Source organism: Schistocerca nitens, chromosome 4 (assembly GCF_023898315.1).
Source record: "Schistocerca nitens isolate TAMUIC-IGC-003100 chromosome 4, iqSchNite1.1, whole genome shotgun sequence".
In the NCBI taxonomy this organism is placed as follows: domain Eukaryota; kingdom Metazoa; phylum Arthropoda; class Insecta; order Orthoptera; family Acrididae; genus Schistocerca; species Schistocerca nitens.
The window spans coordinates 509,568,185-509,580,903 of record NC_064617.1 but is presented as its reverse complement, the minus strand read 5'-3'; the positions used below and the strand labels follow the sequence as shown (position 1 = coordinate 509,580,903).

Sequence of the window (12,719 nt, the reverse complement as noted above, 5' to 3'; positions counted from 1 at the left end):
GGATGATTCTTCTGCATCAAGAAAAGGAAACGTGTTGTCACTGCAGTGGAAAGTTCAAGGTGCGTTGCTTCTGCAGCAAAGGAAACGTTTCATTCCCGTTGATGACTCTTTGCTGCAAAACTTTTATTTTCATCTTGTTTGGTTTTTTTTGTTTTTTTTTTAACTTTTTTTAATATACAAAAAGGTTTTTTTATTATTTGTTTCCACTATTCTTTGCGTGAGACATCTCGGCTTTTTGACGGCACTCAACGCTCGTCTTCTCGAGGGTTGCCTATTATGGTATACCCCAAGCATATAGCTTGGTCTCGTTTCATTTTCCCCGTTTGTATGTGATCTCCTATGTCGGCAGTTGTCTTCTCTTAGCACTGAGTGCTCAATTGCCGGACGCCACACACTGGTTGTGATGTGGAGTATATGGACGTGGGATAAAAAAAAAAAAAAAACAAAAAAAAACGCCATCAACGTTATTAACAGTCTGACGCAGTGCATACATCTACTTCGTCGTTCCTTGTTCGTTTTTTTTTTTTTCATCGTCTTTGTCGTTCATAGTGTCGTTATTCTCAATGCTGTATATAGTTTGCGAACTTTTGTCTGTATTTGTCATCCTTCATCAGCAGTTGTGCTTGTGTGGCTAGATATACTCTGTAGCCCTGGTAAGATGGCGCATCTTCGGCTTGAATTAGGTAATGCAGAGTATGTCCTGGTAGCCATGTCCATATAGTTTTCTTCGTGATGGGGTAGTAAGTGCCATCAGGTTGCAACACCGATGTGATGGAGATTGTCTGTCTAGCTGTCCTGCAGATAGAGGCAAGGTTCATTCTGCACCATTCCCAGACCAATTTATTTTCTCCGCAGACACATCTGTGTTGCAAGTTGTCTATGAGGGCACACTCCCCACATCTGTCAGTTGCCGACAGTCATATTCTGTGTAATTTTTCTTTCGTAGGTATGGTCTCATTAACTACTTTATACCACGTTGATCTGATATTTGTTCCGAGCACTTTGTTGTGGATGTTCTTCCAGATTTGAGCCCAATCCCGTAGGGGATATTTCGTCTCCATGAGGTTTACTCTTCCACCAGTATTCATTATCCGGTGTATTTGGGCGGTTGTAAGGTCCTGTAGTGGTGCGCTCAGTTTCGCTCGGAGGTAACTAACTTCTAGCAGAAACATCTTGATGTGGTTGGCTTTGTAATGGGTTTCCCCCAGGTTTATCGGTATTGCCATATTAGTAGGTGTATACATCCGAAGGGCCATATGGAGGGAGCTTTCTGGGTAGTCTTGAAACTGCTGAATAGTTCTCCGTATAAGAAGAGCCTTGCATTTAATTTCAACATCTATTAGCCCTAGGCCCCCTTTCTCTGGTGGGAGAGTAATAACATTAATTCCCACTTTCAGTATTTCGGAAACTGAGCTACCCAAGCACGACTCACGCCCCGTCCTCACAGTTTACTTCTACCAGTACCTCGTCCCCTGCCTTCCAAACTTTACAGAAGCTCTCCTGCGAACCTTGCAGAACTAGCACTCCTGAAAGAAAGAATATTGCGGAGACATGGCTTAGCCGCTGCAGAGTGAAAATCTCATTCTGGAAACATCCCCCAGGCTGTGACTAAGCCATGTCTCCGCAATATGCTTTCTTTCAGGAGTGCTAGTTCTGCAAGGTCCGCAGGAGAGCTTCTGTAAAGTTTGGAAGGCAGGAGACGAGGTACTGGCAGAAGTAAAGCTGTGAGAACGGGGCGTGAGTCGTGCTTGGGTAGCTCAGTTGGTAGAGCACTTGCCCGCGAAAGGCAAAGGTCCTGAGTTCGAGTCTCGGTCCGAACCACTGTGTTAATCTGTCAGAAAGTTTCAAATATGTTTTTCTTCTAATTGTTATCTCTATAATTGTACTGTGTCACGTCTAATTGAATTCCTATAGCAGAAGTGGGTGAGTTAAACATCTGAACTGAAATGTGGTTGAACGGTAACAATACATTCCTGAGCATGGGTTACTATTCAAAGTATTATGTAATCACACCCTCTACAAGTCCTAGAAGTTTTTAATTGGAATTTCCGAACACCCTGTACATACAATACCTACTCAGTTTCTAAGTGGCTCACCGCTTCTTGTCTCTAGGGAACTGTAACGATAACATAATGCTAACAAAGCGATTGAAATGGAACGGCTGGTCGGTATGCAACAGACCCAATCTACAGGTAATGCGGTTACGATCTTAACTGGCCAAGGCTACTAGAAAACTACTGAAGTCTAAGCTTACTTAAGACAGTCTAGCTTACCTACGACAGTCTACAGCTGCATATGATAGTTTTAAAACTCCATCGAGCGCATATTGGTCTCTCTCTCTCTCTCTCCAGTCTGGAAAAGTAGAGTATGTGTTCACATGGACTGAAGCTCTGAGCCGGGAACAGTTGTATCTGGCTGGCTTGCCAACAAAGACCTTGGAGCTTCACCCTGGCACTGAATATTAATGTACGGTAATTTCAACTTCTTCGTCATATGTCGACGAAAATGTAGGAATATCTTGGAACTGTTACTCTGTTTATATATTTAATTAATAAACATAAGCACACCTGACAACGAAGTCACTCTTCTCCAACAGACATCACGCAAATAGCGTGTAACACTGCCTGTAGCCTCGATAATGGCTCTGAGCACTATGGGACTTAACTTCTGAGGTCATCAGTCCCCTAGAACTTAGAACTAATTAAACCTAACTAACCTAAGGACATCACAAACATCCATACCCGAGGCAGGATTCGAACCTGCGACCGTAGTGGTCGTGCGGTTCCAGACTGTAGCGCCTAGAACCGCTCGGCCACCTCGGCCGGCCGCCTCGATAATGCTCTCGCATGAGCGATGAAGAGAGCCCACAACTTTCTTCAGGTGTTCCATATCCATCTGAAGCCACTAATTGGATCCTGTAGAGCTACCATATTGCTGGCATGTTGCCTGCTACGTGTCATCCATTACTCCAAATAGCTGTACACTTTTTTCTGCGAGATTAACATTTACTGAGTTAGTGCTTACGTGTTGTTAAAACCAGGAATGTAAACGCGCAGAACTGTGAACACCGCTACTGCCGCCTTGAAAGACGGGAGTGTCAACAGCATATTCACCACGAATGTGTACAAGGTCTCCCAAATATGTTGTGACACACCTCTAGGTGAGGTGTGGCGCATCGTAGGAATTGCAAAGTAATCCCTGGATGCAAACGTAGTCGCATCCTACTACGTGGTGCTGTACACGAGAGTACTGGAGGGTAACGCCGCTAGGTGGTGCTGCACATGAGGTTACTGGTGGGGCACGTGAGGATTTCTTCATTCGAGCGCTAGCCAGCGTACGAGGACCATGAACGGTGAGCTTGCAAATTGCACATAATGTATGGAACAGCTGATTGCAATGAATGAGCCGCTGAACGCATTTATCGAGAATACTTACCAGACAGGCAATAACTGCGCCACAGTTTGTTTTGCACGTCAGGATCTAAATTAATGCGAGGACAGATCATTTAGAAGTGACAGTGCTAGTGACGACAGGCCACGATCGGTGTATTTGGTCGTTAGGGAAGAAAGGTGTTGGACGCCGTGGAGACTAAGTCAAGCACTGGGATATGTGCTGTTGGGGCGGATTTAAGAATTCATCTACAAATGGTGCAGGTGTTACACCCCGATGACCATCATGCACGTGTGCGTTTCGCACAATGGTTTCTGCAAGAAAAGTGGCCGAGATGTGCATTTCTCAGCTGATGTGTAGTACGCTAATGAGGCCACATGCACTAGGGACGGCGTATACAATAACCACAATGAGCATTTATGTGCACCAGAAAACCCCAATGGTGTGCGACACTACGTGGCACAACTTCGCTTCACAGTTAGTATGTGGGTCGGCATGGTAGGCGACTGCTTAGTCGGCCCGCACGTTTCACCATATCGCTTGACTGCCGCGAATTATTATCAGATCTTTCTGGAACATGTTCTACCTGGCTAGCTGTAACATGCTCAAATAAATGCGAGGAGCTCCACTTCGCCCCAACGTGATGGGGCCGCAGCTCATTTTGAACCGGCTGTTCGTAGACATCTGAGCAGCTCATTCCACCATCGATGGACTGGACGTTTTAGACCGCTTCTCTGGCCCCCTCCCTCACCGGATTAATCGAGCCTGGATTTCTTTCTTGGATAGTCATGGAATCTCTTATGTACGCGATCCTGTGGAGTCTGAAGGCAAGAATCGCCTGCTAAGCTGCTACAGTCGAAGCGTGTCAAGGCAGTCAATGCTCCGTCAGTATCAGGCATCCGTGGCATCTGATGGTGCAAACTTTGCGCATCTGTTGTAACGTTAAAGCTGTATTCATGACTACATCTACGTCTATATTCCGCAAACCTCCGTGAAGTGCAGAGGATACGTCCCATTCTACAAGTTGTTAGTATTCATTCTCATTCCATTCACTCTCGGAGCGCGACGCGGAAAGAATGGTCGTTTGACTGGCTCGGTACGTGCTGTAATTATTCTAATCTTGTCCTCACGATCCTTACGTGAGCGATACGTAGGGTCAGTAGTATATTCCTAGAGTCATAATTTAAAGCCGGTTCTCCAAATTTTGTTAGCAGACTTTCTCTGGATAGTTTACGTCTATCTGCAACAGTCTTCCTGTTCAGTTTCTTCCGCATCTTAGCGACACTCTCCCACAGATCAAACAGTTCTGTGGCCATTCGTGCTGCCCTTTTCTGTATACGTTCAATAACCTCTGTTAGTCCTATTTGGTATTGCAAACAAGGAAAACTCCAGCAATGGTCGCATAAATTTGAAACCTTTGTTTATTACTGTATATCGGTTTCAGTGACAGGGGGATCATCTTCAGTGCTAAAATAAAATAAAAACACACGACGTCAAACCAAAATTATCAATGCACAAAAATGTGCGTCAACTTATAATAGAGAACATGGATTTTTGCAAGGTAAAATACATACCAAGACTAAGTTCAGTGGGCTCACTTAATCATGCACAAAATAAAACTTCAAATGTAGTGCTTACAGTGAAGAGCATGCCAAGTAGCAGGTAAGATTCAAACTGAGACAGCGGCTTACTAAAACCTACGCAGCTAAGCTCCAGGTTTGTGGTGGACGTCATCAGCTCTCTCTTTATTCAATACATTAGCGCTAGCGAGTACTTGTTTGTATAGAAGAAGACAATAGGATGTACAGAGATTTATATTAAATAAAATACAGAATTAGAGAACTAAAAATACATTGCTATAAAAACTTAGTGCACGAAAATATGGACTACGCTCTTGGAATTGCAAGCATTTTCGAATTGCTTACGTACCAATCGAATTGTGCTTTTTAGAAATATATGTTAATAAAACCATTGTCTCATCAATAAAACTGTAGCAGACATCTAAAATACATATATTTCTTATCAACGTATATCGTCCACCTGGAAATGAAAGCCAGAACAACATTACAAAGCTGTGCCCTCTGGTGTGTCAAATTCAAATGAATCCATCTCAATGTCATTTTATAAGTTACTTACACCATTCTGAAGAAAATTAGATATGCAAGACTTTTTATTCTTTCAATAAACCAATATTTATATTACAAACTGATCTTTTTAAAAGTAGCATTTCAGACAAACTGTTTTTGATGTATTTGCATGTAAATGCTGACCACTAGATGTATTGATACAGTGTGCTTTTCGTGATGTTAATAACAGCTTTTGTAGTAACAACTTGCAATCCGAAAAAATGGTAGCGTAGTTTGATGTTACGAATTATTAAGCATGCAGTGAGGACCCTATGAGAAAAGAAATGTGTACAGATAAACAGTACGGAAAGCGTTCGCGTGTTGTAAGCAACCATCATGCCGCTGTATAATCACCAATAATACTGGCTTCTGGAAAAGGCTTTAAAATTCAGACGTTGTAGAACACGATAATTATGATAAGTTTCTAAGTTTTGGGAAAAAGTAGAATATTTGTAATGAAGAAAAAGTGCTTTCAGATATATTTTAAACATAGCTGCACAACAGCAACGGTTCCACGTAATAAAATTATAAACAGTCGACCAGTTGCAATGGATAAAGAATTCTTTACCTAGGTTTCGACAAATATAAATTTGTCTTCTTCAGAAGGTGGCAATTTTACATTAGTAAGGACTAATGTACCATCGCCGTTTTTACAAATGTCGGCATAGATCCATTTGTCAAAAATGAAATATAGCCCTAGGATTACGGTTTGTCGCGTAAATATAAAATAGTACACGGATCTTGCAGAGCTCACAACCGACACTCAGTCGGTCGACTGTTTAAAACTCTATTTATTGCTTTCAGATAAGTTGTTAAGCCCAAAACAAACAGATAGTCATAGGGCCAAATTTTAAACTGAATGTGGTTTTAGCGATTCATAAATTTTGAACAGTTCTTTAAATAAAATTTTTCTATATGAAGTAATTACTATGTTATCAGCAAGCTGTACACTGTATAATGAATGTTAACATTATGATAAACTCAGGTGGGATAAGAACTTGAATAATTCATAGCCTATGATCTACAAATAATGCATAGTACGCTTTACTGCCGCTCAGTAGAAACACTTTTATTTATTACAAACTGAAGAAATGAATTTATATCAATGAATTGAGAAATAAATATATCGGCCATATCGTACGAGGCATGTATTAAAATAAACTCAAATTGCTTATATGCAATTGCATGTGTCACATGTTACAGTAAGAAACCTGTACCAGGTACTTCCATAACCATTATTATCAGGTAATTCAGTTATATAAATTCGCCTATCCCTTCACCTGGCCCCACTCACCTTCTTATATCTCCACCTGAAGTGATTATTTCCTATGGTGAAGACGCTTTCTCTTTGTGTACAATACCTGACCATGGAATGCTCCAGTCCGACTTGTCGAAACTCACCCTGCTTGTTTTATGCCGGAAGGATACAACGAAAGAAATGCACTGTAAAAATGTAGCTGCTAAAACGTGTTGCAAGTTTTTTTTTTTTAAATTGTTGAAGTTTTTCGTTTTCGCTGCGCGAGGAATTGCTTATGACAGCAGTTTGTACAGTCCTTCCTGCCTAGAGGGCAACAGAGGGCATAAGAGAGTGTAGCACCGTGTAGCGCAAATATCCAGAGTGACACACGAATACAGAGCACCTAAACAACATAACAATGCCATGTATCATTAATTTTTTTCAGTAAGAGGCAGTTCATAGCGGCAGATAAACTGTTGCAGATGTAGTTCTTACAAAGGTAACTAGCAGAGGAGAAGAAATCAAAACCACATTTAATGTTACACTGCAGATGACTTCCATCAATTGGGACTTTAATCTTATGAAAAGTAATATTTCTTACACATACACCATTCAACATCAATTGCTGTAGTCCAGATCTATGATAAATTTTGAATACTGCATAGTTCACTAACAATGAAACAGTGTCTTGTTTATTCCTAATAGTCGTCACAATAAAGCGAGCTGTCATTTGATTAACGAAAACAAACATTTACCTTACACCAGGCACACCTGACGAAAGAAAAATTCATGCATTCAGGCACTTCAAAGTTGTTACTCGTTTTATTTAGATAGAATTGCGGTGGAGTAAGAAACGGTGCTGGTCTTCCTCTCATTGTTGTGCTGCATACCAGGCATACTTAATGAAATTCAAAGATATGATGCAAACTAATAGTGCTCAGATGACAGAAATTTAAGAATGCTGTTTCACTAACAAACTTGAAATGACGTGGAGCTATCAAAAATTGTATTGTTCAATAGTTTTCACAAAAATACTTTCCACAGTCGAAAATATCCTTCATCGAGAGACAGTCACGCATTAGTTGTTGCGGATGGAATCTAAATTATATCGGCAGTCTTCTCGTCGTCTTCCTCAAAAACAGAGGTGACATTATGTCCAGGCCAATAGCCCAGCAAAACCAATGAATTAATTGCTACGATGGATTAAAAACGGTTTCTAATAAAATGTTAAAAATTATTCAGTCATGTTTTTCCAGATTTTAATACATCGGATATAAGATTTCTGCCACTAAATAGTCATCTTTTTATTTTTGGTCCAAATATTCCGTGAGGTCCTTGTAGACAGATGTAAAGTTGTTGAAACAGTAATCCACTCATACTTATCACTGACATTGCTGTATACCAATGCGTCATAGCATTAACTGGTTGCACAACAGATTCTGTCTTTTTTCATCTCGAAATGGTGAAGTATAGTTTGCTTGTAGTTCTTTCACGAAGCGTTACTGATCGGCATTAAACACAGCAGATTTTGGGATAACATGAAGTTTCGTCTATACCTCAGCTACGAATTAACGGCGTCATTTCTACACATTTACTTTAAGTATTGTGAGACTTTCTATACTATATTATTCCTTGAATCTGCTTAATCAGGTCGAAGAAGTCTTGCAGTGCGTCCGGCGTATTCTTCCTGCCTAAAAAGTTTCATGGTGTGTTTCACATGTCGGATTGGACCACGTCCTTGTAAGTTTTTTGATGCAACACTCTGCATTGTTTTGGTTAAAGAGGATAAACCCAGCTATCAACAAGATCTCTTGTACTATATTATTTGAACTTGTCTGGAAGAACGCCGTGAACTGTACAGTCAAATCACTTCGATAGGTCTCACAAAATACCGGCTGGCATTATTTTGTCATTTAGAATGAAGAGCAAAAGACATGGATGCATCCGCCTAATATCGTGTAGGGACCCCGCGAGCACGCAGAAGTGACGCAATACGACGTGGTATGGACTCGACTGAAGTAGTGCTGAAAGGAACTGACACCATGAATCCTGCAGGGCTGTCCATAAATCCGTAAGAGTACGAGAGGGTGGAGATCTCTTCTGAACAGCACGTTGCAATGCATCCTAGATATGCTCAATAATGTTCTCGTCTGTGGAGTTTGGTGGCCAGCGGAAGCGTTTAAACTCAGAAGAGTGTTCCTGGAGCCACTATGTAGCAATGCTAGACGTGTGGATGTCGCATTTTCCTGCTACAATTGCAGAAGTCCGTCGGAATGCACAGTGAACATTAATGGATGGAGGTGGTGAGACACGATATTTACGTATGTGTCACCTGTCATATTCGTATCTAGACGTATCAAGGGTCCCACATCACTCCAACTGCACACTCCCCACACCACTACAGAGTATCCACCAGCTTCAACCGTCCCCTGCTGACATTTTGGTTCCATGGATTCATGAGGTTGTCTCCATACCTGTACACGTCCATCCGCTCGATTCAATTGAAACAAGACTCGTCCGACCAGGCAACATGTTTTCAGTCATCAACAGTCCAATGTCGGTGTTGACGGGCCCAGGCGACGCGTAAAGCTCCGAAAGCCCACTGACACTTGTTGATGGTCCAACAAGAATGGTTTCACTTCTGTCACGTTGAATGATTCTCTTCAGTGTCGTTGTTCCCGTTTTTGCAGGATCTTTCTCCAGCCGCAGCGATGACGGAGATTTGATGTTCTACCGTATTCCTGATATTCACGATGAAATGGTCGTGCGGTAAAATCCCCACTTCATCGCTACCTCGGAGATGCTGTATCCCATCGATCGTGCACCGGCTATAACACCACGTTCAAACTCACTTAATTCTTGATATCCTACCGTTGTAGCAGCAGTAACCGATCTACCAACTGCGACAGACACTTGTTGTCTTATGCATGGTGGTCCATTGATCGTGACCGGGCCAAATATCTCAAGAAATAAGCGTCAAACGAAAAAACTACAAAGAACGAAACTTGGCTAGCTTGAAGGGGGAAAGCATATGGCGCTATGGTTGGTCCGCTAGATGTCGAACGGATATCAACTGCGTTTTATTTTATTTTTTTAATTGGAACCCCCATTTTTATTACATATTCATATAGTACGTAAAGAAATGTGAATGTTTTAGTTGGACCACTTTTTTCGCTATGTGATAGATGGCGCTGTAATAGTCACAAACGTATAAGTATGTGGTATCACGTAACATTCCGCCAGTGCGGACGGTATTTGCTTCATGATACATTACCCGTGTTAAAATGGACCGTTTACCAATTGCGGAAAAGGTCGATATCATGTTGATATATGGCTATCGTGATCAAAATGCCCAACGGGCGTGTGCTATGTATGCTGCTCGGTATCCTGGACGACATCATCCAAGTGTCTGGACCGTTCGCCGGATAGTTACATTATTTAAGGAAACAGGAAGTGTTCAGCCACATGTGAAACGTCAACCACAACCTGCAACAAATGATGATGCCCAAGTAGGTATTTTAGCTGCTGTCGCGGCTAGTCCGCACATCAGTGGCAGACAAACTGCGCGAGAATCGGGAATCTCAAAAAGGTCGGTGTTGAGAATGCTACATCAACATCGATTGCACCCATACCATATTTCTGTGCACCAGGAATTGCATGGCGACGACTTTGATCGTCGTGTACAGTTCTGCCACTGGGCACAAGAGAAATTACGAGACGATGACAGATTTTTGCACGCGTTCTATTTAGGAACGAAGCGTCATTCACCAACAGCGGCATAATATGCACTATTGGGCAACGGAAAATCCACGATGGCTGCGTTAAGTGGAACATCAGCGGCCTTGGCGGGTTAATGTATGGTGTGGCATTATGGGAGGAAGGATAATTGGCCCCCATTTTATCGATGACAATCTAAATGGTGCAATGTATGCTGATTTTCTACGTAATGTTCCACCGATGTTACTACAAGATGTTTTACTGCATGACAGAATGATGATGTACTTCCAACATGGGCCGGCCGAAGTGGCCGTGCGGTTAAAGGCGCTGCAGTCTGGAACCACAAGACCGCTACGGTCGCAGGTTCGAATCCTGCCTCGGGCATGGATGTTTGTGATGTCCTTAGGTTAGTTAGGTTTAACTAGTTCTAAGTTCTAGGGGACTAATTACCTCAGCAGTTGAGTCCCATAGTGCTCAGAGCCATTTTTGAACTTCCAACATGATGGATGTCCGGCACATAGCTCGCGTGCGGTTGAAGCGGTATTGAATAGCATGTTTCATGACAGGTGGATTGGTCGTCGAAACACCATACCATGCTCCGCACGTTCACCGGATCTGACGTCTCCGGATTTTTTTCTGTGGGGAAAGTTGAAGGATATTTCCTATCGTGATCCACCGACAACGCCTGACAACATGCGTCAGCGCATTCTCAATGCATGTGAGAACATTGCGGAAGGCGAACTACTCGCTATTGAGAGGAATGTCGTTACACGTATTGCCAAATGCGTTGAGGTTTACGGACATCATTTTGAGAATTTATTACATTAATGTGGTATTTACAGGTAATCACGCTGTAACAGCAAGCGTTCTCAGAAACGATAAGTTCACAAAGGTACATGTATCACAACCGAAATAAAATGTTCAAACTTACCTACGCTCTGTATTTTAATTTTGAAAAACCTACCTGTTACCAACTGTTCGTCTAAAATTGTGAGCCATATGTTTGTGACTATCATAGCGCCATCTATCACAAAGCGAAAACAGTGGTCCAACTAAAACATTCATATTTCTTTACGTACTACAGGAATATGTAATAAAAAATGGGGGTTACTACTTTAAAAAAGCAGTTGATATCCGTTTGACCTATGGCAGTGCCATCTAGCGGGCCAACCATAGCGCCATCTGCTTTCCCCCTTCAAGCTAAACGAGTTTCGTTCCTTGTAGTTTTTTCGTTTGATGCTTATTTCGTGAGATATTTGGCCCGGTCACTGTCAATGGACCACCCTGTATAGGCGTTGCCGACCGCAGCGCTGTGTTCTGCCTGTTTACATATCTCTGTTCTTGAATAGGCATACCTATACCTGTTTCTTTGGCGCTTCAGTGTAATTTGTGAATTGGAAAGTAGCGTGTACTGTGGAGAGAGCGTTTTAAAATGGAAGTTGGGGGTCGCGGCGGCTGTTGCAGGGCCAAGGTGCTGGAGTGCTCGGCGCGGGACGACTACAACGTGCGCGACGTGTTCCGCACGCTGCTGACGCTGTCGCGCATCCTGCCGGTGAGCGGCGACGAGGTGACCAGCGGCCTGAAGCGGCGCTCCAGCGCCTACGTGAGCGCCAGCAAGGCGGCGCACCGGCGCGGCGGCAGCCCGGCCACCACGGCACCGCCGCCCTGCGCCTCCAGCGCGGAGGCGGCGGGCCCGGCCAGCGGGGGGGCGGCGGGGGCGGCGTCCCTCGAGCCGGGGGGCGCGCGCGCCAAGCCGCGCAGCCGCAGCCTCATCCGGCGCTCCAGCCGCAAGGCCAAGCAGCAGATGCGCGACGCGCACGGCGCCGACGACTGCAACGTCTCTTAGGCGCACACACTCTCTCTCTCTCGCGAACGTGCCATTTCCATTTCTACGCGAATCTTCTCACGGCCGTGGCTGCCTTTGCCGTCTGTAAAACCTGTACTGTGATCTCTTCCAGACCTACTTGCTGTTTTCTTCGCTACAGCGATGCCCTGCACACCTCGGAATCTTTGAATAACGCCCTAAATCGGACAAGTGAACGAGTGATCAGGCTCTACTTATAAATACTACACGAAGGTCCCAAAAGTAGCGTGAAGGTACTGGATGGTGATGTTCAGTCGTCGGTTGCTGAACCCTGTACGGTGCAATTGTCTCGGTGCAGACCTGGTAAAAATCCGTTGTTAGTGCCTCAAATTCGAGTGGGTGACGAGCTGACTTGCAGTAGACCGTCAATCGGCATTTGTGTTCC

At 43.4% G+C, this 12,719-nt stretch overlaps 1 protein-coding gene across 1 annotated transcript in view; it reads left to right on the top strand.

Annotated features, from left to right (window-relative positions):
* The window catches only part of LOC126251604 (GTP-binding protein Di-Ras1), a 70,315-nt gene extending 57,999 nt beyond the window's left edge, over positions 1-12,316 (top strand). Inside the window, exon 3 of the mRNA XM_049952136.1 lies at positions 11,935-12,316. Within this exon, the coding sequence (XP_049808093.1) occupies positions 11,935-12,316 (382 nt within the window). The remainder of the gene's footprint in view (positions 1-11,934) is intronic.
* Positions 12,317-12,719: the final 403 nt, after the last annotated feature.